Source organism: Anser brachyrhynchus, assembly GCF_964034855.1.
Source record: "Anser brachyrhynchus genome assembly, chromosome: 3".
NCBI lineage: Eukaryota > Metazoa > Chordata > Aves > Anseriformes > Anatidae > Anser > Anser brachyrhynchus.
The window spans coordinates 101,195,008-101,220,130 of NC_137696.1; the positions used below are offsets into that span (position 1 = coordinate 101,195,008).

Below are 25,123 nucleotides of genomic sequence, written 5' to 3' on the forward strand. Positions count from 1 at the left end.
TAAGGTTTTTCGTCACCTGCAGTAGTGTTTTGCCACTACACAAGCAACAATAGTCTCTGATGGGATATCCCTTGGTTTTCAGGTGTTCACAATGAGTGTTACAGTGAGAGCATTCATAGGATACTTTCTTGTATCAGGTAAGAACCATCTACGGCAGGAAGTGGAGAGCAAGTCTTTAAGTGTTCACCTGAACAGAGAGCAGCTCTGAAGGTGAAAAAGAAGCCTACCAAATCTAGCAGCCACTTATTTTAACAAAAAAAATATCCATTTGCAAACTCTACTGCCTCACCACACATCTTGTTTCCTTCTTTTTCTTTCTCATCCACCAAGCAAGTGTCAATTTAAATGTACTTCCCAGCAGTCTGGGTTTTACCATTTACTGCCAGCATTGTACCAGCACATTTGTGATGGGGCAGCTGGTGCCAGCCCAAGAGGGAGGTGGCTTCATGGAGGAGGTCTCGTTCAGATGCTGGAGAAGCGCAGCACAGGCAGACAGAGAGAAATCTGAGGTTAGACCAGAGGTCAAAAGGCAGCAGCTGGTAGATGAGGGAGCGTAGCCTGAGTGGAACTGCAGGACAGGATCAGAAGCCTTAGAGTGCTTCTGCCTAATTAGCTTATGTTCTCACTGTTAAATGGCCTGGTCACCAGCCCAGGCTGTACTGAAACAAGTGTTCAAGCCCTTTCCTCTCAGTCAGTACCTCTAGTCTGAAAACACTGGTTATCTTGCTTTTTTTGTGGGGATACTTACCCATTTTATGAGCAGAAGGAAGATAATTCTAGAGAAGGGATGACAGGTATGTATTCGATAGCAGACAGCTGAATTAAAAGGGAAAGCATGGGTGTGCATGCTGCAATACAAGTGAGTGAGATGACACTGAGAGAAAGTGAAGCACGGATTACACACCGCTCTCCTGCTGCATTAACTGACACTGTACATCAGCTACCTGTGCTCCAGAAGCACCCTAAGGAAGCTTTAAAATACTTCTTTGAATAAACGTACATATCATGCAGCATGCAATGAATGTGGTGTTCCGAGGATGACTAAGACCTGCAAACAGACTTTTAATTAGACTGTAAAGCAACTGAAAAGAATAAACTTTTCGAATACAAAGCAGTAATATCAAACTGCTTGCAACTGAAAATGGAGTTTAAATACTGCTGCTCTTGATTTCTGAAACTACAATAATAACTGACGACAGTATCAACTAAAAATGTTCAAGTCTACAAATATAATGCATTTTGGAAGGAGGAAAACGTAAAATAACGCTCACTGCATTTGGGACAATGGCTTGCAGCTGCCAGAAGTTGACCTGAGGGATGTTGGGCACTGGTCAGACTGTCAGCCTTCAGCAGCAGTAGCTCTCTCCTTACACCACAGTGTTACTACTATTTAGATGCTTCTGAGGAGCCATTTCTACTCCTAGGGTAATCCTGAAGCAACATATTTATCGTTTGTGAAACATGCAATTATTTGCACAGAAACGGTAGCATATTTGCCATAATGTGGCAACTGTGTTGAGACAGGATTTTTGGAATGCAGATCCTGATTTCATGACACTTGTATCCAAAACAACTGTACTCTCTGTAGTCATGAGCTCAGTTTAACCAGAAACTGCAGAAATGGGTAGTAACTAATATATAGCCAGAGTCTGTCTCTACAGTGCATATCCAAGCACCCACATTGAACTGAAATATTATTATTATTAAGTGATATCAAAGCAAAGAACCATTTTGAGATTCTGGTACCAAGCACCACGCTGAGTCAAACGTGGCTTGACAAGGCCTGCCCACGCAGATTTCTTTAGAAGCTGCCACAGCAAACCTATCACTCCTCGGTTCACCACGTAACCGATCACAGCTCCACGGAGACCAGTCAGAAACAGAACCAGCAAAAACCCACTACAAAGGTTTTAAGAAGAAAAAAAAAATAATAATCCCAAACTCCACACTACGTAAATTACTAAGAGAAAGTATGCGGGGTAGAAACTTCCTTCAGACAAAAATACTACAAATAAGTTAACGCCTGTGGGGCGTTTTTAAGGAATATTCAACATGACAAAAACATATCCGTGGAATCTAGGGGATTTAATACTTATCAAAGGCAAACAAATAAAAACACATTCTTGTAGAAGAGTGACAATAAAAAGGAATGCACCACGTCTGCAACAGTACAGCACACACACACGGCATGCATAATCCCAAATATCAGCATGCATTACGTTAACTACAGAAACTTCGTGCTGCACCCCTCCTGTCTGGAAGAAGCTACAAAACAAGAAAAGCCATTAACATTTTAATGAATCTGGGATGGCAGGGCCCTAAGCTCTACGAACTTAGCCCCCAAGGGATTCTGCAGGGGATTTTGCAGAAAAGGGGGGTGGGGAGCTGCTGCAGGAAACCTCTGCGGGAGGAACAGCATGGGCAGCAAGCAGCCTGCTGCACTTCCAAGGGATTTCAAACAAGAAGCACTGGAGTGAGGGAAGCTCAAGCGCAGCGCCTGCCGAGGCTCCAAGGAAAAGCTGCAGAACTTTCATAGCATCTTTCTTCCTCGGGATTGTACTTTTCTCAATCACAGGGTCTTCAGAGACCGAGAGCTTGTCCTGAGTGCTGTGGGAAAACAGCACATGCACATTTCTTATTCTGCCTAGAGCAGGATCTCTCCTGTACCACGCAGAGCAAAGACTTGCTCTGAAACTCGATGCAAAGCACAGGAGCCCTGCCCAAACTACGTACGTTTGCTTCAGCAACCCCAAGTTCACCAGCGAGGTGAGAATCCTGGATGGGATTTACCTAACTGTGAGGAGGCTGAGGGAACCAGCAGACACCTCAGACACCCAGCAGTTGAGCAGCAGAGTCCCGTGCCTCAGAAGATGCTACAGGGAACACTCCTAGTCTCAGACACACTCTGCCAGCAACCCAAAAGCTCCAGCATCCGCTGTCAAATCCCGTAAATCAGCCTTCCTCAGCTTCAGACCTGGTACATCAGCTTTTTGAACAACCTGAGACCTAGGGGCAGAGATGAAGTGCATGCCAAAGAACCTTCAAAGTGTTCACCCTCGCTGTGATGTTCATTCAGCACAGCCTTCCTTTGCCCTCTGATATTCCCATCTTCGATTCACCCATTCAGCCTTTGCTCAAATACCAGCCTCATCCGGACTAGAAAAGCATGGTGGGGATGCTTCCTATGAAACCTACATGAACACATCCTCACAGAGGAGTAAGAAATAGCATCAGTCAAGGAAAAGTTTAAGATCACACGGCTCCTAGCCTTCTCCAAACCCTCTTCCTTCTGCACTCTGCTGTCTCACCTTATTGTCACCAGACCTCCCTCATGTACACCACCCCACAACAACAGAACATCAAGTTTACACCTGCTGAAGATTCTCAAGTTTTATTTTGAAGGAGTTTTGTAGTCCTATATTCACTCATTAACCAAAAACTGCTTAAAAGATTAGCTGTAGCACATTCTTACCACACATGAACGTGTCTTGGGCATTTTAAAACATCTGGGAATCTAAGAAAGCCACACTCCAAGAGTTCACAGAATCACAGAATTGTCTAGGTTGGAAGAGACCTCCAAGATCATCTAGTCCAACCTCAGCCCTAACACTAACAAGTCCTACACTAAACCATATCGCTAAGGGCTACATCTAAACGTCTTTTAAAGACCTCCAGGGATGGTGACTCAACCACCTCCCTGGGCAGCCCATTCCAATGCCTAACAACCCTTTCGGTAAAGAAGTACTTCCTAACATCCAACCTAAACCTCCCCTGGTGCAACTTTAGCCCATTCCCCCTCGTCCTGTCACCAGGCACGTGGGAGAATAGACCAACCCCCACCTCTCTACAGCCTCCTTTAAGGTACCTATAGACAGCGATGAGGTCTCCCCTGAGCCTCCTCTTCTCGAGGCTAAACAACACCAGCTCCCCGTTCATTTTTACTGAGGGCCCACGATCTAAAGCTACACTTAGAGAACGTAACGCTGCACTGCACAGGCGTCCAGAGCTGGCCCCGAAGGGTCAGCAGGGATTCTGCTGGAGGGGAATCGACCCACCTCCAGACACAGCTCCTCACCACTGCACAGAACACAGCAGGCCACGGCTGGAAGCATCCCAAAGTTCAGCCATCCGACATACGCACCAGCTCACGCAGCTTCCGAGATCACACGCAGACCAAAGGATTAGAAGGCAATGAGAAAGGAGGGCATGTTACTATTTTACTAAGAGGGAAATGGAAGCACTTTGTTTATTCAAAAGCCTTTCGTCCTCCTCCTTTGATGAGAGGTTAAAATATAGAGGGCTACTCCTCACACAGATCACTAAATGAATTTATATTTGCATTTTTAAGCTCTTGAGGAAACAGAATGGCCAGAACTGAAAGCAATTAGTACAGCGAACCAGACAGCTAAAACAACAAAAAACACAGAACAATGATCTCTTATTTCCCAAGTTCAGATGTCACCATCACGCTTTCCTATTCATGCCGCATACTGAATTTTGAAAAGCTGGGCTGTTTTTCCGTGCCTGAAAGGAATACAAAGAGTTCTCATTTTTTTCCCTAAATAGTTTTTTAATTAGAAAAACAGAAACTGATGAAGTGCAAACCAGGGAACAGGAGAAATCTTTGGCAGGTTGCGAATCTAACATATTGGAAGTTGGGTTCTAAATACAAAGCTAAGAAACAAAAATATTATAATAGCCAAAATCTCATGTGAGAATTTCCCCCTGCAGCATCACATATGGTGTGTGTTTTGCCTTTTAATTTGGAGAGCCAAAGGAGTTGTGAGACAACCAAAAAAAGACTAAACAGTGGAAAGTAACATCAGCCTTCTTCTGCAGCGGACCCCTGTATCACCTCACGGGGCGTTTTGTTTTCAGTTTGAGTCGTGTAGTATCTGAAACGTGATTAAGCACAGGACAGCAGTATCAGTCACCTTCTGTAATGAACCACGGAGAAGAATAAGCAACGCAATAAAATGCATGATTAACATTGGACTTTGGACATCGCAAAGAAATTGCTTCCTGCAACCTGCATTAGCCCAACACATCACTTTAGAAAACACTTCCTGGTGCAGTAACTTCTAATGACACATGCATCTACCCAACCATAAATGTTCACACCATCTGTTCTTGTTACAGTTCAGCTCTCAAGCCAACTTTCAAGTCAGGCTGACAATAGTTCACATGGCTCTGATCCATCAGCTCTTTTGCAGCTAGTTATTCATTGGCAAAAAGAGTTACTAAGCCAACACAGTATTTCCTTTTATAAGATCTGTCATAGACAGCACCCATCTCAGCCAAACCCAGTAGCCAAAATACTGCGTCAGTTAATTCTCATGTATTTCTAAAATATTTTAACTAATGTGTCTCTTCTGTTTCTTAGGTGATTTCTTTCCAGTTTTCTTCTTTTATGAGGTTTGCAAATGTGCATAACATTATATGGTTCACAGGTTTTTTTTTAGACACTGCCTAGAGTCTCATTATGCTTCATCAGATTACCAGATTGCATTAGAAGCACCAAACAAATACAAAGGAAAGATGCAAAATTCCAATAGTTACAGGAAGGCGAGGTGACCACTGAATATTCTTTGGCAGCACAGAGTCAACGTGATGTTGAACTGTCACAAGAAAAGGCTTCCCAATGCATTATTTTTTCTCCTAATATTCAGTTACATCCCTCACTTATTTACAAGGCTGCACAGCCTTGGTCTCTCCCTCCCCACCCGTCACACCTCAGAGAGCATTCTGTGCATACCCACTGAATGTACGGAGGCAGAAATAGCTGACAGTTGCTCTAATTTGGTAACGCTGATTCGCTTTTTCTAGACCACTGGGTCATAAGGCTGCCTAAAGGTGACCCACCAGGCCCGAACTTCTTTCGGAATGGCTAAGTTCACCAGGTCACCAAAAAAATAAAGGGGGGGAGGAGGTCAAAACCCAAGCTGATTTCATTCCATCACGGCTTAAGACACTATAAGAGCAGCAGCAAACTTTACAACAGAGTGGTAAATCCACATGGTTTCCAACAACAACAGATTTTAAAATACAGTTTCTCCCAGCATCCTTTTCTGAATTTCTCTCTGCAAGTGATAAGATTGATTTTTCTTCCAGAAGCAAAACTAGAAATACAAGCACTCTGCCTCTTGCTAATCACAGGTAAAGAGGACAGCAGAAATACAGAACTCAACTTCTAACCTAGAGGCACTCTTTTTTGGGCAGACAGGAGCTTTATTCTTTCAACCTCTTTTTCTTAAATTCTAGGCATTTGGAGAGCTCAGGGAAAATTTCTTTCCCTGAGCTCTCCAAATCCCTAGAATTTAAGAAAAAGAGGTTAAACATAGTGACAGATACACATAAAAACAGGATTTAAAGCATTCCTCAAATTGGAAAATAAGGCAAAGCATTCCTTAAATTGGAAAATAAGGCAAACTCTCAGAACAGCAAAACTACAGTTAAGCATTATCTTTTTACTGTATTTCTACCACTGCCTCTCCTCTGCTCATTCCCTCCTTCCCATCTTGAACTACAGGCAGATCCATGCATTACACAGAAGAGCATTCTGCAGGACGTAGATAGCAGCTTCAGAGACAGAAAAACCCTACTAATCCAGCTTTGTAGATCACATCATGTGACAGTATAAAAATCAAACAACTTAACTTTGTAACTTACCATTTCGAGATAAATCAAGTTCCACCAGCTGCATGAAATTTGCTATTTCTGGAGGAAGTCGCTGGATTTCATTATCACTAAGTCCAAGTTTCCGTAACTTCACAAGTTGGAAGAAAGGCTGAAAGAAAAAAATACCATGTCAGAAGATATTCATAAAACTCACACACAAACCTGATAAACAACAGCACGATGTATAAGTTAAACTGGAAGCCGTTTACAGAATTTGAGCTGAAGTTATTGCTCAAAATCAGTTATGCAGACCTCTTTCAGAACCGCATCAGAAGGAACATTTTGTTTTATTTTCTACATGCAAACACTGTATCTGTAAAGCCAGCTATTGAAGACCACAGCAGACAGACACTAGTGAAATCCAGAGTGCCTGCTTCAACATCATTAACGGGGTGAAGTTACCCATCAGGGTAATTGAAAGCATCCTAATTACACACCGGGGTCACCGGGAAGTTAATGCACACAGACACTCTACAGGATGATCCAGAAAACCCACACAGAGGGGCTGCCAAGGTCTTAGCAGGCGAGCACAATAACCAGCTAGGTTACAGAGCTGGCCTCCCCCAGGAATACTTTCCTTCCAGCCTCATAAATCCCATGTTCCTGTCTGCAGACCGGCCCAGTTTCAGAAGGACTAATGAAAGTTGTGTGTGATGCACCTGATTTCAAGTCTCTCCAGCATGAGGAGGAGCCAAAGCATGCAAGTGGCATCTTCAGTGCAAGGCAGCTGCCCAGGAGCAGGCACTGCTCCTCGGGTCAACCTTACAGGGCACGGATCAGGTGCTAGGAGCAGCTGGTGGCTGAAAAGCAAAATGGGCTTTAAAAAGCTACGAAGATGTAGGCATCCCTCGGACAGGCTGAGGGCCCTCATCTCACCACAGCCTTCCTCTCTTCAAGCTAGGCACTTGGCTGAGCGTGACTGCAAGCAGTGGGGATTTGGGCAGCACCCAGTGCTGTTACACACACATAGTCTTGACCACGACTGGCTGGACTCCTCGTATTTTGAGGGTTTGGGGCCTCTGGGCTGCACAGGCATTTTTACACAGCACTCAGAGCCTGCCCATCCCATCCACTGGCAGCACGCGTGCACGCCTGCACCCTTGTGCTCTCTTCCCCTCTGGAAACTTCTGGGGCAACAGGAAGATGCTAGCAGGTTTTGGGTATCAGCTTCTGTTTAATCATCTAAAATCCATTCTTGGAAATTAGCGCTTTTTTTTTTTAAGGTGCTCTAAGTGAGTTTTCTGACTATCAGCCAATTCTACCTTAAATCGCCTTGACAAGGGGCAGTAAGACAGGCACCTTACTAGGATACAAGGTAAAAGACCGTCTTCTGAATCTGTTATTATGGTACAGGTTTTCAATCTTAGTTTGAGTGCCCTATGCCCAAGATCATAAATCAGGTTTTAATTATAAGACTTTGCAACCCCAGCACAGTTTCAATACACATTTTTGTTCCTTGTCTCAGAAAAACAGAACGTGATTGAAATAAATGTTTTCCTTCAAAACCATGGCTTCCTTGCAGGGATTAAAAAGGACAGAGCTCTGAAAAGTTTCTAAACACTCAGCAAGCAGAAGGTGCGCTAGATGTGAACAGGATAATTAAAAGGCATTTTGAGAACGGCACTCCTCCTCTGAAAGCATTAAAGGCTCTGATAACGGCGTTAAAATTTTAAGTGGAAGATGAAACGTAAAATTGTAAGCAATTTTAAGCTCTATAAAAATGTGTTACAATTAAAATAGACACAAATCTGTTTCTTTTTTTTTAATCCTTCTTTGTCCTCACCAGATCCCTAACTGCATTTTCCTATCACGAACGTATTATCTTCTAAAACAACTGCACCCCTTTTGCTAAATACTTGTTAATACGACAAAAGCAAGAATCCATCAACAGCCGAGAAAAGCACTTAAAGATACTTTTGTTAAAATACAGGAGTACATCCCACAGAGGAGATCCTAATCCGTCCCAGCGCTGGCCAAAATAAATACTCGGCAAAAAGCACCGCCAAGGTGTCTCACTGCAGAGATTTTCCCAGGCACTTTGCAGCTGCTGACCTACAGACCAGTTACAAACGCTGCTGCGCTGATACCAGCCTTCTCCGTAAGCACCAGTTGTCCTGCCAGAGATCCTTTACAGTTGCAAGTGAGAAAAAACAGAAGGAACGTAATTAAAAGATGGAAGGAACGCGATTAGAAGACAAAACGGTGATCAAAAAGCTATTAGGAGGTGGGCATCCCTTGGCAGGTTTACGGGCCCTCACCTCTCCGTGCATCAGGGTTGCATACGGTCACTAGATGTGCAAAGCACACACATGCAACAAACAAGCTATGTAATATTTAAAGGCATTCTTGTTTCTGTAACCGACTACTTCAAAGAAACGTGAACTGGGAGCTCTATTTCTAGTTTGCATAACAATTTTTAATGAATGACACCATTTGCCAGATAAAATCATAAACTGCAGTTAGGTGAATGGCATTTCTTTGAACTTCTTGCTTTGTTTTTTTTTTTTTTCCCTTTAAACTACAGAACTTAATCACTCCTGGATGGCTACTACATCCCATCTCAGCAACGGTTCTTCCTTTACCAAGGCACGGTGCTAATGCTCTCGAGTGCTCCTGGCGAACCAAGCCGTAACTCTTTTTTTGCTGTACTTGTTTTACCTGTCAGGAAGTCCACAGGGAAGAAACAGAACCAAGAGCATGCAGAAGAGAGATCAGCGAGTGGAAACATACAGATCAAATTTGTTAACGGCTCCAGCATACGCCAAGCAGAGACGTGCTCCTCCTGTGATGCACTGGCCAGAGCTCAGCCCCTGCTTGAAAAGCTGCAACAAGGAGCAAAGCGCCTTACAGCCGCTGGTTAGCTGGACCCGGGTCACAGGAGAGCATCCACCCCGCACGCCGTAATAGCAGGGTTTGATTGCAGCCCCGACGGCTCCACGGGTAGCTTGGCAACACTCTTAATGCCGCTCGGTTCAGCCAGCCTAATTAGCAGGGCCTCCATGAGACAAATAATTCCACGAGCATCAGCACTAAAGAAGCCTACAACTTTCTATTTAGAGGCAATTTCCAGCCTTAAATTGAAGCTTTTCTTGCTATCAAAGAATGCATAGAGGTTCCTCTTAGGGGGATTTTCTAAGAACACACGTCCTGAATAGAGCCCTTCTCCCACTGGAAAATTAAGCAAGTCTCCGCCCAGCCATATACTAAAACAAAACAAAAATCCCAACAACTTCATTCTGACAAAATTGGGTAAATATCAGCCAATGGAAGGAAAAAAAAAAAAAAGATGAGCAAGCGACTAATTGAAAAAAAAAAAAGTGTGATCCCACTTTCACTTTTCTTTTTTTTGGTCTTTTACAAATACCATTACCATTGGCACTCTCCATGCTAGAAACTGAACTTAACAGTATTAAGCCAGGCCTGTTGGATTGATAAAACTCAAGATTTTCTCCTGGGAAAGTGGCCAAAACAACACATGTCGTTGGCTTCCTTTGAATGATCCGCTCCTAGAACAAAAACATGAATGCCCACGAATGCTGCCTGAATGCTTCGGCACCTTTCCTGGCAATAAATAAATAAATAAATAAAATGGAAATAGATGAAAACAACCGGAAACTGAAATTAAAAACAGAGGAGGGCACCGGGCACACAGACCTACCTGCAGCTACAGCAGGGCTGGAGACACAGCAAAGCAAAACTCCAAACCGCTTGGCACAGGTGGCACAAATAAATGATTGCTGTCTCAAGCAAAATGTTTCTATTTAAAGGGCAAATGTTTACTAGCAGCAAAGAGAACAAAAACTAGAGACTTTAACATAATCTACAGCCTAATCTTCAGCAGAAATAGAAACAAGAGAGAGAGGAGGAGGAGGAGGAACACTGCAAATTAACTCTATTTCCAGGGTTGTATTTACACAGGCTAGACAGATTATTTTTTTTCTTTTTTGCCGTGTGCAGCTGAGCTGTTGTTGAAAAGCTTAAAAATTTCTAAGCACTTGCTCTTATGTCATGGTTTCCTTTGACACCAACGAGGACTTTCAAAATATGCAAGCTGCCTCAGTTTTTAAGGCTCTTTTAAGTAACTACAGTATTATATTCAAAGAGTAAGTAAATTACCAAGACACAGTACATGGCCTGGTCCCGATTCTTTAACCACCACCTCTATTTACTACACCCATTTTCCAAAGGTGTAAATGCCCAGTTAAAGCGTATCTGCATTTTAGACTAAAACGTAGCACAGAGTAATTTCAAGGCAGTTTAACGCCTATTTGCATTCCTGCTTCAAATCTTTCTTCAGGCTTCATTTTCTTCTCCTACACTGTAAACAAAATCAAGGGGAAAAGCCTTGGCTTTATTTGTTCATCTCTGTTGATGAGTTAACTGTATTCTTTCAATACCTAGATAGCTAAAATTGAAATCAGTTTCCTCCACCCCTTTTGTACTGCTTCAGGAAGATTTCAGTTTTGGTAAGCTAACAAAACAGCAAACAAGATACAGCATTAAACCCATGAGGTAACTTTATGACATGGCCAGCATGACTCTCTCCACCACTCCACAGAATCACAGAACCATCTAGGTTAGAAGAGACCTCCAAGATCACCCAGTCCAACCTCTGACCTAACACCAACAAGTCCTACACTAAACCATATCACTAAGCTCTACATCTAAACGTCTCTTGAAGACCTCCAGGGATGGTGACTCAACCACTTCCCTGGGCAGCCCATTCCAATGCCTAACAGCCCTCTCAGTAAAGAAGTTCTTCCTAACATCCAACCTAAGTTGGTGATTCAGGACCTTACCGGAGGTCTCAAATCACCAACCTACAAAAGCACTTGCTTTTGGTCCCTAGAAGCCACTTCTTTGTTTGCACCATTTTAGGGTTTCAGCAAGAGAGCAGGGGAACGCAACCCTTCTTTAGGCTAACATGCAGCTGGGTGGTCAGGACACCAGGAGGTAAAGGTTCAAATCTCCCGGGGCAGAAGCAGCACTGAATGCTAGCGCACTGCTTCCCGGGGACGTGTTTAGTATAAGTTCTTGCACAGGCACACATACAAACACATTCCTTGTGCTTGCAAGAAGGGCAAGCACGAGGAGGAAAGGGCAACATCTTCCTCATTCCTTTTCTACCACCCTTTAGGGAGGGTTGGCGAAAGAAGTCGTCTGCAGTCGATCCTTTGAAAGACGACGCGTAGAGGTGATTCAGCACTACAGGTCCCAAGAGAACAGGACACATCGATGCCATACCTTAACTAACACTACATCCTAACTAACTAACTAACCCTCTGCATCCTCACCTTAAATCCATCCCAGAGACTGCTGCCAGTAACGTGGGGCAGCTCCTGGACTCTTCCCACAAAACCCACTCCTGCAGCCCCCCCAGTACCAACGCGCTTGAGAAGCACAGGCAAACGAGGTGCACAACAAAATACTTAGGGAGCAGGATCCTCTTCTGGATTTATGAGGTGTAGTGAGCTTCTGGCAGGCTCCAGTGAAGCCTTGTGTGGACTTTACCAAAGCTTGCTATAAACATCCGATCAGGATCCCTCCAGTCACCTCAGCTGCTTTCACCTGTGAGCAGGGACAGCTCCGAAGAGGTTTCACAAACACTGATCCCTCTTCCTCCTCCAGGAAAAACAGGAGCTAATTTTCAAATCAAGTACCAAGCAAGCTACTGAAACGATTTCTGAGGACAGGGACTAATTAGCAGTGCAGAACAGCAGAGTCCCCATGCAGTTGATGCCTCTATCTCGGAGCGTTTCTGGAAGCAGCTGCTGGATTTTCTCTGGAGCAATGAATCTCCCTTCAGCAGCCAGCACAAAGACAGCAAACGTACGCCTGCTCCACGTACCTGAGGTCTCTCATTCTGTCCTCCCGTGTTTCGTGGCAGAAACTGAATTGCTACAAGTTTTTGGCATGGTAAAAGACTTTCATATGCTCAAGCTACACCTGTAGAATTTGCTGAAACTGCACTTTGGTATTGCAGCATCCTAGCACCAAGTCTGCCGTCATGAATAATAATGGAACAAAGCACAGGGGCAGGCATTCAAGCAGGAATCCCCAAGAAACACTAATAAAATGATTAATTTTCATGACAAAATAAAGGATTAATGAAAGCTCACAGCCCATCCTAAGCAGAACCAGATGTTACAACTGCTATCTCCCCTTCCAGTGACGCTGCAAAGCCCGACATGAAGGGTCAGCCAGGCAGAAGGGGTGCGGTGAGGAAGGGTCTACAGGAGGGAGAGCAAAGACGACAACAGCTGCCTCGCTGCAGCTGGCATTCAGCACCTACCTGCCCCTCTTCTGGCCCCTATTTTCAAAGGGCCTGCCACTTTCTGAGCTAGAGTCAATGATGGGCTGGTTCCAGGAGCTAGCCTAGGTTGTTACCACTCACCTTCTCCTCCTGCTGTACAGAAAAGAACCAAAATGCTGCTCCACCGAGCAATGAACAGGTTGCCTCGTACTGTTTTGTAGTTGGCAAGGATTTATTTTCTCCTATATGTTGATTAAGCAGAGGCAACACAGCTTAACAAGCATGCAATGCCATGGCCATTAGAGTACCAAGATAGGAGGAAATATCGCTGCCTTTCAGAGAGGCCAGAAAGCATCTGCTACAACAAAACACGGATTCATTGCAGTTAAATGCACTTGCCCTTTGAAGAGAAGAAAAAAAAAAAAAGCATTTAATCTCACTAATGAATTGGTAGCATGCATTTTTCTAGTATACAGGATTGTTGGCAGGAGGTAACATCTTTTATTAGACCAAACGATATAATTAGAAAAATAACTATGTATAATCATAAAACTTATTTCAGAGCTACATTTGTATAATTTCTGCCCCCAAACCTTGTCTTATCCTTGTATGTACATCACATGGAGAAGGGGGCTCTACCAATCTCCTATAACAAAACACCCTTTACAGGACAAAAACAGTTGGAAGTACTGAAACATAACCACCTCATTCCTTTCTTCCAGCTGAGGTCAAAAATCACACCTAGTAACAGCTGAGTTCTGCTGATGTTGGGAGGAATAAATTTAATAAATAAATAAGCAAATAAAAATGCCGTTAGGAAATACTTTCGACCAAGCAGATTTCAAATAAAATTTGCCAAAAAATGTGCCACAATCAACCTCATGGCCATTAACAGCAAAGTCACACTTTGTGGGGGACACCAGAGTAAGTTTTTACTTTGTTCCCATCTGATCACAGTCTTTCAAATCTCATGTCAAAAGGCACAGTACTTTTTTCAAGTCTTAAGCAGTACAACAGAAGAATCTGGATGCTAGCAGAAAAAAATAAAGAGACAATTAGCTGATAATAAACTTATGTGGATCCTTCAACACAGCTATCTGTATTTATAGGGGCCTGGCTAAAGGCAGGACAAACAACATCCACTACTTCACCCTCATCCACTCATCTCACTGGAAAAAGCTATCAGGTTGGTTAAGGAAAATGTCTCCTTCATAAATCCACGTTAACTACCCCCAACCACTTTCTTGTCCTTCACATGGCTGGAATTGCCTTCCAGGAGGATTTTCATCAGCACCTTCACAGGTGAGGCTGGTCAGCCTGTAGTCACTCCTATTTTCAACAGGAAGATGCGGGGAACATTTGCTTTCTTCCAGTTCTGCGCATCTTCTCCTGATCACCAAAACCTTTCAAATATAATCAAGAGTGGCCTCACAGTGACATTGCCCAGCTCGCTCAGCACTCATGGGTGTCTCCTGTCAGGTCCCGTGGTCCCAGGTATATGCTCACATCGTTTAACTGTTCTCTAACCTGATCCTTACCTAAAAGTAAGTCTTCCTTATTCCAGACTTTCCTCACTTGTCTCAGGCACCTGGGATTGTTAAGGGCCAGTCTTACCAGTAGAGACCAAGATGAAGGCGGCTTTGGGTACCTCAGCTTTTTCAGTGTCCTCCTGTCATCAAGTCACTTGCCCCACTCAAATGCAGGACCACATTTTTTTCCTTTTGCTGCTGAGGTACCTGCTTGTCTTCTTGCCCCCATCAGCCCTTTCCACATTCAGCTCCAAACAGGCTTTGGCGCTTTTAACCCCGTACAGTGTCCCTGGGTCACCTGTCCATGCTCCAACCTGCTCTATGCTTCCTTTTTTATGTCTGAGTGTCATTGAGCTCTTTTTTATCCTTGTACACTTCCTGTCACCTTTGCTTGATTTCCTGCTTATCAGAATGGCCTTTCCTGAGATTAGAGGCAATCGATGAAAGTCAGCCAGCTCTCCTGAACAGTCTCCCGCAGATTCCCCCAAGCAGATTCCTGAACACACCCAAGTATGTTCTCCTGAAGCCCATGGTTGAGATCCTGCCTTCTGCTCTGCTCCCTCCTCTCAGGATCCCAAACTGCACCATCTCAGGACCACTACAGCCATGGCACCCCTGACCTTCACATCCCGATCTGTCCTTTCTTGGTTATAAGCAGAGGCCCAGCACAGCACCTCTGTTCTTTGACTCCTCCACCACCCGTGTCAGGAGTTATCGCCACTGCACTCCAGAAACCTCCTGGGTTGCTTACGACTGTCCTTCCAGCTGATGTCAGGCTGGTTCGGGTCTGCCGCAAGGACCTGGGTCTGCCAACACGAGGTTTCTTCATCTACTCATCTGAGGAAGGCCTCGCCTACTCCTTCCTGATCAGGCAGTCCAGAGCAGACAGCCACAACAATGCTACCCCCGGCTGCTCTCAGCTGGCCCATCATTTATCCCTCACATATCCCCTCTGCTCTGTCATGCAAACTTCAGCTCCCCCTCCTTGTCTTCCCGGTCTCTTCTTACAGAGCCAATATCCGTCCATCGCAGCACTCCAGCCATGGGAGCTATCACGCCACAGCTCCACGATCCCAATGAGATCTATAAATTTGAAAAAAGTAAATAAAATGCTCTAGATGTTTACATTTTAAGAAGGGACAGTTACAACCCATAAGCACAAACCTAAAGAGAGGTTTAGTGTATCATTTCTTTCCACAGCTGACTACTGGCCGTCAACCAAGCATCTTTCAGGCCTATAACGGAAGAAACTATGGCAGAACAGTGAAATTTCGTCTAAAAGAGGGTATTTTCAAAAAAACAAGGTGTGGTATGGGAAGAACAGAGCGACTTTTTTCCGTAGGGAGCCTTCACAAGATTTTGTTACGATAACAGCACCCTGGATTTCAACACCACACATAATAAAGAGACGCACAGCCGCTGCCGAGCTGAGTGCTAAGCTTGGGTTTCTCTCACACGGAAACTGGGGCACGGGAGGTGGCCAGGGCCTAACCAGGTCTCCTGGGGACGTGGTCTCACATCAGGCAAAGAACTCTGCGGAGAAGCATTAGCATATAGCACCGAGAAGAAAAAATCACAAACGACAGACACACTTACGGGTAAGCTCAGAGAAGTGCAATGATTCAGAGTTCCATCAGATTACGTCTGCGAACACTACATAAAAATAATCTCCAAAAGAAGAAAGAGCTCAGCAGACTCTTAAGCTAAACTAAGTGCATACGTAACATTTTTTTTTTTTTTTTCCCCACTGGAGTTTTCACGTAAACAACATCTGCACAAAGTCTCATAGGAAAGTGGTCTTTATCCTTTGAGGAAAACAACGTAGCAGTCACGAGACAAAACAGCAGCAAAACAAGAGTCAAGCTATTTCCACTACTCACCAAGGCAAAAAAAAACTGCTAGTGATTTAAGATAAAAGCTACATTGTAATACTGCACTCAAAGGTTTGTAAGAAATTCCAATTTTCTGCAAAACAGGGAAGAAGAAAACAAAAACAACGCAGCAAATTCCACAGACGGCAAAATTAAGCTGACAAGATGTCCTGGCCCTTAAATTCTAACGCACAGAAGTAGGAGACAACATTTAATGGACGTCAGACTGATCTATAGAATTGAAAGCACCCTATTTTTACCTGGTGCTTTTCATGAGATTAGCTACCGAAATGCATCATGCAGAATGTGTTATTTTCTTCCATCAAAGCAATTTGCCAGAAAGCCTGTTCTTCAGTGAAGTGTAGTTCTTGACACGTAGCAAATGATACGCTACACCTTACAGCTTAGCCCCCAAGTTTTCACTCGAGGAAAATAAAACTGGTCCAGGCTTCAGAAAAAATCACAGACTACATCTTGATGTTGCTCTGTGCATGTTGGTGACCACATGCTTTTTCCCAATCAAATCAGACACACCAAAGATTCACTGCAAGGCACTTAGATAGGATAGCCCGCATCCAACACCGATGAGGATTGTTTTTTTTTAAAGGAGAGCCACCCTCTACAAAACTGGCCCTAGACAAAGCCCTTCCTTTTGAGACCGAAGGGCGCAGCTCTTTAATTTGTCTTGTAAAGCAGAAGCGGTGAGAAGCATGCTGACAGCTAGAAATTGCTGTTCTGTGGGAAAATATCCGCATCTGCCAAGAAGGGATATAGAGACCTCAGTATTGTGGAAAACCACCAGCAGCTTAATAGTACAGCCTGCTCCTCCAGCACATCCCACCAGGCTGGCTCATCCTGCAGGAAGGGCAAGAGTGGGAGATGGAGTCTGCGAGGCTGGAGAAAGGAAGGGGAGAGAGCAGAGTGCAAAGGGGAAAAAAAAAAATAAGGGCAGTCAAGAATCAGGCACAGAAGGGATGTGAAAGAGAGGAAGCAAGGAGCAGAAACACAAGGCAGAAAGAGCTGTTTAGACTGGAGGAAGTGAGCAAGATCCTGGGACACCGAAGGGCAGGGGAGGAAGGGAAGGTATGTGCATGCGGTGGTAAGAGAGAAGAAAGGTCACTGTCAGCACGAGCACAGGCAAGGTCTCTATCAGGTCACGGGGGAGTGGAAGGAAGGAGAAATCTGGGGAATGGGGCAGAGCAGTTAGAGAGGCCTAGGAAAAGAACAGGAGTACTTACTGAAAAGGCAAACCAAAAGCATCGCTGTGCAGTAGCAAAAAGGTTTTTTTTTTTAAAGTTACCATACAAATCAAAAAGATTAACTTGTATTTCTATTCCTGAGAGGATGACTGGTATATACAAAAAAAAAATGTAGGGAAGAGTGGGTCAGAGGAGCCAAGTTTGCCCATTCTTGTCTTGGTCCACGTGTGCGTAAACACACAAAGGAGAAAACAAGGTGAGGAGCGGAAATAACGGGGAACTGAGACATCTTTTCTCGGACATCTCTTTTTCAAATGTTTTCCAGATCAACCCTTCTTGTCCCCTCAGAAACAAGTGAAGACTTCTACCATACGTTTTGGCCAGCCAACACAACAGAAATAAACCCAACAAAGTAATTCTTTCAAAATAATTCAAGACTATTTCCTGTTTCTCCTCTCCTAGGAATAGCTCAGATGACTCTCATAATGCACCAGTGTTTTTGAGTTTCTCTGCTGGTCTTTTCCAATCACGACACTACAGCACTTTTTAAAGTTGTTTTCTGTCTTTTGGGAGCTTTTTGAGTTTATTTTGTTGGGGTTTTTTTTGTGTTTTGCACAGGATCTCAGCGTGTGCCATGCTCTACTGCCCTACAAAAATAGTAATAAGCACGTTAGCAAATATTGCACATTAAGCAAGCCTCAGACTGCTTCTGTACCTCAAAACAGGGGGTTTAGGGCGTGCTGGAGAGTATTCTTTCATTGGTGTAACCAACCAACCAAAGCTGGTACTTAACACAGAAGGAGGCAGGGAGAAACAGGTGAGAAGGGGGGAAGTTTGTGCATCCAACACAAGCTGCCCCATCAGCCTGGCAGAAATCAGCAGAACCTTTCAGCAGTTACTACACCCTCCTATAATAGACCCTGTTAGTACATACCACAGGAAGGAAAACAAATGCAGAAAGTCCATCTACTCCAATGTGCCACGTGCTGATATTTATCTGCCTTGGAAAGCTTTAAGGGGCAAAAAAATGCGCAAGTGGAAGGAAAGCAGATGTCTGGAGATAAAACAGGCATCAGTGTCTCGGAGCTGCTGCATGGCCAAGGAAAGATCTCACCGATACCTGCTTGGCTCCAGAGGAGTATTCACAAGACCTCCTGCCTGCTGTAACAGCCATTTCAGACCGCTCCTCCCCACATTAGGAAGATGAGGTCTAAATTACCAAAGCACAGAATGAAGATCAGGGCAGCAGTTACGGTTTTGCTCATTCATTCCGCTATTGTAACTTCCACTGTGAGTCAAACAGCCTACGGAGTGATCCTTCCTCATTATTTCACGGTGAGCCTTTACAGCAGAAATTTCCTGAGGAGGATCACAAACATCTCAGCAACACGAATGCCTCACTGGTGTTACGGAATACATCACGGACGGCATCAGCAGTCTGCAGATGATTCACTGGGAATCAGCACAGATCGCTGTGAACTTCAGGACTTTGTCAAGTATGGGAATCTGTCTAACGAGCAAGTCACCGAGAGTTAAACAAGTCTCCGGACGTGCTAAGGACCGAACTGAGCCTAATCATGGCTTCATTTTGCATTGCTGCCTTTATCCACATAGATAGGAAACTTAAGCAAGGTAAGACCATTATAATGCACCGCAGGAGATTAAGGGCCTCATGACTACTAAGATCTATGCTGACCTAACAGTTTGTTAATTACACACCCTCATGATTTCCCTAGTGTTTTCTGTGCAAGAGGTATGGTGTGTCCCTGCTTTTTGTACATATTTCCAGTTCTGCACTTTTCATCACACTAACCTTCTAATACAGAGAACCAACAGTTTATCCTGTAGCTAACTTTCAAAGAAAAATCTTCCATTGTTCTCCCGAGCCAGATTCCTACAGGAGAATTTTGAAACGTATTTGCTAGCAGAAACTTCAAGCGAGGTTCTTCCCATCTGTTTCCAGCTTCAGTAGATTGGTATCACATCCAGGACTGCAGCTGTATTTTTTGTACCTGAAATACCTACAGAGTCAACATTTATCTGAGGTGAAGGCACTATATTCCACTTATCAGAAACCACTAATAAGGAACTGACGAGGAAAGTTCATAGGTCACTGCAGAAAGCCCTAATAAAAATGCCTTCCTATGTTGCAGAGAAGGCAGAATGTATTCCGGACAGATAATGCAAGTATGCTTCCGCAGTTGTATTTCACTGGATTCCTCCTACCACAGCCAAAAGCCCACAAACATATTCCTACAGTATATTTAGGCACTACTGTAATCTGATCCATGCACATAAGAAGAAAATCTTCAACTTTATTTCCTTGATTCTACTACAATGCCAAGGACTCTGGTCCCCCCTCCGGTTTGTTTGTTTGTTTTTTACATGTACAGGACTCAATATGCACGCATATCTAAGTAATGGGAAGAAGTGGTCTTCTTTAGTTATCGTGGGACAAAAAAGGCCATTTCATAAGTTACAGTTCAAGGAAGAAGAGAAACAATGAATAGCTGCAGTCTATTTTCAGAAATAAATTGTATGTAATACCACGAACAACAGACATATCTGCATTCACCATTTATATTTGTACACAGCCACCAGTTGGGGGGGCTTGTTTTGTTTTTTTTTTTCAAAGGGAGAGCCATAGTTCGCAGTGGGATTCAAACCACACACATTCAGTACTCCTATAATAAAAAGGGTACAAGCTTGAAAGCCAGCACTATGAAAAAAGTCCAGTACACACACACAGAAAAAAAAAAAAAAGGCTCATGCGCCTAGCCTGTGCACAAAGCCAGCAGAAATTGCTGGAAGTAAAAATAGCACCCACACTGAGGCTATGTAAACCAGTTTTGCTCTACTTCAGAAGGATAAAGAGCTCAGTCACAACAAGGCACAAACCTGTTTCTGGGTTTTTCAGAAGAAAAAGCCAAATATATAATAAAGTCATTTCAACTAAACATCTTTACTGCTGTCTGTACAAGGACTTCTTCCTCATACTTACTCTTATTACGTGAGAAGAAGTTTACGTAAGAGTAATGAGTGTGAAAAAAAAAAAAAAGTAATGCTGTTTAAGTTTTAGCGTGAACAGACCAACTTTGGTTCAGGTAGAAACAAAGGTGCTTTTGAACACGTTTCTGGCTACTAAGCTCAGTTGCTCAGCTTCCAAGGCAGGAAGAGTTTCACACTCCTAGGTACAGCTTCTCGATAACGCTTCCCCTCTCCTGTTACCAACCACAGCTCACGGCGGCGTGTGAGGAGCCTGAAGTTTAACGAGGAAGCTCTGCAAAACGCCCTTGGTTTACCAAGCCAAGCGTGGATCGCGCTCTGTAGCTGTCGGGTTGAGGAGCGTATCTCATTAGGAGCTATCCTGCGATAAAGTTTCTCCAGCAAAGCCACCAGGTGCCAGCCTGCACGTCCCCAACGCCGTGAAGCTGGGTTGAGAGAAGCATCGCTTTTTTTTTATTACCGAAAAGCTGTATAAACAGGAATCTGGTTGGTTTTTTTTTTGGAGGAAGCGAGGCACTGACGAGTAAAGGGGGATTGTGGCGATGAAAGGAAGGAGCGCAAGGTAGTTCCTGGGAGTAGCGTAGGGAGAGACGTGCACGTTGTTATCTGCCAGAGGGGGGTGTTTTAAAGTGGTCGGGGCGGACGAGGGCCACGCTGGCTCAATTCCCCTCCTTTATGGGGTCGGGGTAAGAGGATCCGCTCGGGCTGGGGCAGGCCGGGCCGAGCCGAGCGGTAACCGCTCGGCTCGGCCCGGCCTGCCCCAGCCCGGCGTGAAATGGCCGCGCTGCCCCCTCCCGCACCCCGCTGCCACCGGGCACCTGCCCGCGGTCCCCGCCTCCGCCCCTAAACCCCGAAAACACCTAAACCCCGAAACACCCCCGCTCACCTTGGGCAGCTCCCGCAGCTGGTTGGCGTCCAGCAGCAGCTCCTCCAGGCTGCGGCTGTAGCGGTAGATCTCCTCGGGCACGGCGGCCAGCGAGCAGTGCCGCTTGTCGATGGACTCCACATGGCGGTTGCAGCGCCACAGGGGGATGCAGTGAAACATCGCCGCGACGCCCCGCCGGGGGGGAAGCGGCGGGCAAGCCGCATCCAGCGGCGAGGAGCGGCCCCCGGGCGAGCGAGGCGGCCGCCGGAGGGTGGGAGGAGGACGGCCAAGGAGCCGGAGCCGGAGCCGGGAGCGGCCGCCCCTAGTGCTCGGCGCCGGGCCGCTGCCGTCCCCGCAGGGGCATCGCGGGGCGCCGGGCGCAGCGCTGCTGGCGGCCGCCGCGCATTCCCGCGCCTGACCCGGAACACGGCGGCCTCTCCCCCTCCTTCCCTGCCTTCCCTCCCTCCTGCTCTCCCTTCCCTCCCTCTTTCCTCCCTCCCCCGTCCCGCCTGACATCAGCGGGGCCCGCCCCGGGGCCGCGGCGTGCTGCCGGGGGGTCCCCAGCCGGCCCTGCCCGGCCCTGCCCTGCCCGCTCCGGGCCGGGGGTCGCGGCCGGGTTTGGCTTTTCCCCGCTGCTTTACGCCGGGCAGGGTAACTGCAGGTACGGGACGCTGCTGCTGTTGCAGACCGTGCCATTAAAAAATATTTGTATGCTGTTATCCTCAAGGCTCCCTGAAACCTCTACGAGTACCTGAAAGGAAGCTGTGGGGAGCTGGGGGTCTCCTCTTCTCACAGGTAACCAGCGATAGGACCAGAGGGGATGGCCTCAAGTTGTGCCAGGGGAGGTTCAGGTTGGAAATGAGGAGAAATTCCTCCTCAGAAAGAGCCGTCAGGCGTTGGGACGGGTTGCCCAGGGAGGTGGTGGAGTCACCGTCCCTGGGGGTGTTCAAGGAAAGGTTGGACCTGGTGCTTAGGGACATGGTTTAGTGGGTGATAGTGGTGGTAGGGGGATGGTTGGACCAGATGATCTCGGAGGTCCTCTCCAACCTTTATGATTTTGTGATTCTAAAATCCCCTTCCCAAACCCTCAGCCCCCCGGCCGGAGCATCCCCGCCAGGAGGCTGCCCAGCGCTGGTCTGGGGAGCCACACAGGGACATAAAACACGCTCGGAAGCAGGCATTTGACGTCAGAGTTTCTCTTGAAATACTGCTGTTTTCTTGCCTAATTATAACTGCGTGCAGATACAGGAACAGGGCAAAGGGGGAAGTTCATCACAGCAGCCTCTGCCCCTGCGTGCTGCTCAGAATACCTAGTCATAAAAGGGCAATTTTCTTCTTAACTGATAAATCTTGCAAGATAAATTTGTGTAATTTCTGTGGGAATCGCAGGGGTCTGCCCGCTTTTAGTTGTTAAAAGGACATTTTAGGACTGTGTACTGTTACAGATTGCTAAGAAACTTTTAAAAAATTACCACTGATACGCATTATTATATAATAATACATTTCACACATATGTACCTTAAGGATCTGTCAGAAGGAAGAATTTATTTCTTCAACCAATACATTCAATAAATTAAAAAAAAAAAGGAAACTCCCAATGTATCTAAATAAAGTATGTAAAGAAATCTGCTAGCCTGCTTGCAAAAGGCTTTAAATATTGCTGACCTGATAACAACTAAACTGCAGAGTTTTTTGGAAATCCACAGGAAATGATCAGTTACACTGATTTCTGACTTTAACATGATTAAAAATGTGTGTTCGAGAGAACGGGTCAGCATTTCCCCTCCAAGACCCACAACTGGGTTTCCAACATAATTTTAATCCAGTGCAAGTGCACGAGATGTTTATAGCACACACACACAAAAAGAGAGCTGTGACTGATCTTCGTCTTGCGCGTGAAAGAAAGGAGGACCTTCACCTGACGGTATCCTCAGCAGGGCTTCGAGATCAGTTTTCTCACTGTGTGCCCCCATACTGTGGGCAAGCAACTCTGCAGTATTTAAGCCAAAGACTTGCTCAGCTTCTGCAGCACCCATGAAGCTCATGAATGTGTCCACGCATGCTTATAAACAGGGTGGGTGTGCACCAGCGTTCTCAGGCTGTCCCAACCCCTGGCCATGAGATTAGATAACCACAGGGCATAGAAGACAGGAGAAAATCAAACAAATGCGTTGAGCACCAGCGCAGGGCCTGGCAAAAGCAGGGATCCGGGACTCTGGCCCCAAGATCTCAGAGGTGGAGATGAGGAGGAGCACATCCAGCCGTAGTCCTCGGCGGGTCTCAGCAGGCGGCCAGCCACGCACTACCAACCTACATCCAGTGACCGTGGAGGCTCCTCGGTGGCTCCCTTTCTAGGGAATCCTTCAAAGAAGCAGGACTATGTGGGAGCCGTGCAGCAGGGGACTTGAACAAAAGAAAAGGTCCCTCCTGTGGGAATCACTGCAGGGAGTGCGGAGCTGGTGGGTACAGAGGCCGGCGTGACGACAGATTGGTTGTCCCTGGGGCTTGTAAAGGGCTTGAGCCTTTCTGATGTGACATGGACACAAAGTTTGGCATGAAGTGTCACTGGTGTAGATGCTGTCATGTGTCTCATGACTGGGTCTCACTGTGACAAGTCTGGACAGTACCGGGAGGGTGACAGCGACTGTGGGGTGAGCCTGGGTACTTCAATGAAGAATTAAGCAAAATGTTTGCATGCTTCTCATGAGTGCCAGGCAGTCCAGGGGATAGAGTGATGACAAAATGCCTCAACACTGTTAAGCTCTGCCTTCACCATATAATACTTGGGAGCTTTGGACATCAAATTTGTGACAGTGGCCCTGAAGATATAGCCTGTGGCTAAACTCATGGTATGAAAACAGGCATCAAGGAGGCTGAGAGGCAAACCAGCACCTTTGCTGAGGAAATAGTATTCTCACAGCTGAAAGCATCATCCTGAACTTCGGCTTGTAAATAAACCCGTCCAGCTTTGGGAGGTGTAATGAGTTTCTAGTCTCTATTGTTCTTTTGTGCTAAGAAATAGCAGCAACAAAAAACCCTTCCCTAAAATGAGGCCAGTTCTGTATCCCGTGTGCCCAGAAGAAAAGTGACTTCATATTGGGGTAAGTTGTTGTGTGAGAGATCTTTGAAAAGGTGTGAGAAAGGAAAATTGTGATCTAATAAGGAGACTCTTTAGAAGCACTTGGGAGAAGCTATGTGCTACAGTGAGCAAGCAGCGGGGGACAGCAGGTTGCCAGGATTTGTACCAGCACATATTTGACAAACTTCTTACTTGGGGCAATTGTCCCCTCCAGGGCTCAGAGAAGTATTGCCCTCTCTGATAGCAGCGATCCTGCTGGTTTACACAGATCCATGGCAAGCCAAGGTGTGGCTCGCCTACAGAAGGAAGCGAGGGCTGTTGCTCTCCCAGTTCTGCAGGGGATTACCTGGCTCCGGACTGCCATTTGATAGCCATTTGGTTTGTCATATCTTCACTTTTATTCTGAGCTTTTTTATTTAAGTCTTTCCATCTTTCTTTTTTTCCTTCTTTCTCTCTTTCTTTCTCTTTCTCTCTCTCTCTCTTTCTTTCTTTCTCTCTCTCTCTCTCTCTCTTTCTCCCTTTCTCTCTTCCTAGTGCTTCTCCAAGTACTTCAGTACTGTTGTATACTGGTTGGCTTAATTTCAGTTCCTTGGGACAAACAGACTTTATTTTACAACTGTCCCAACAACGCCCAGAGCCTCTG

At 45.5% G+C, this 25,123-nt stretch overlaps 1 protein-coding gene across 2 annotated transcripts in view; it reads right to left on the bottom strand.

The window, feature by feature from the left end:
• LRRC1 (leucine rich repeat containing 1) overlaps nt 1-21,897 on the bottom strand; it is a 70,778-nt gene extending 48,881 nt beyond the window's left edge. The window contains exons 1-2 of one of the 2 annotated variants that reach the window (XM_080586008.1): nt 21,423-21,897; nt 6,670-6,787 (exon numbers count right to left, since the gene is read on the bottom strand). In XM_080586008.1, coding sequence (XP_080442134.1) covers nt 6,670-6,787; nt 21,423-21,581 — 277 coding nt within the window. In that variant the 5' untranslated portion in view covers nt 21,582-21,897. Of the gene's footprint in view, nt 1-6,669; nt 6,788-10,336; nt 10,369-21,422 lie in introns of those variants that run through there. The other variant, XM_080586009.1, reaches the window with a different exon arrangement.
• Nucleotides 21,898-25,123: the final 3,226 nt, after the last annotated feature.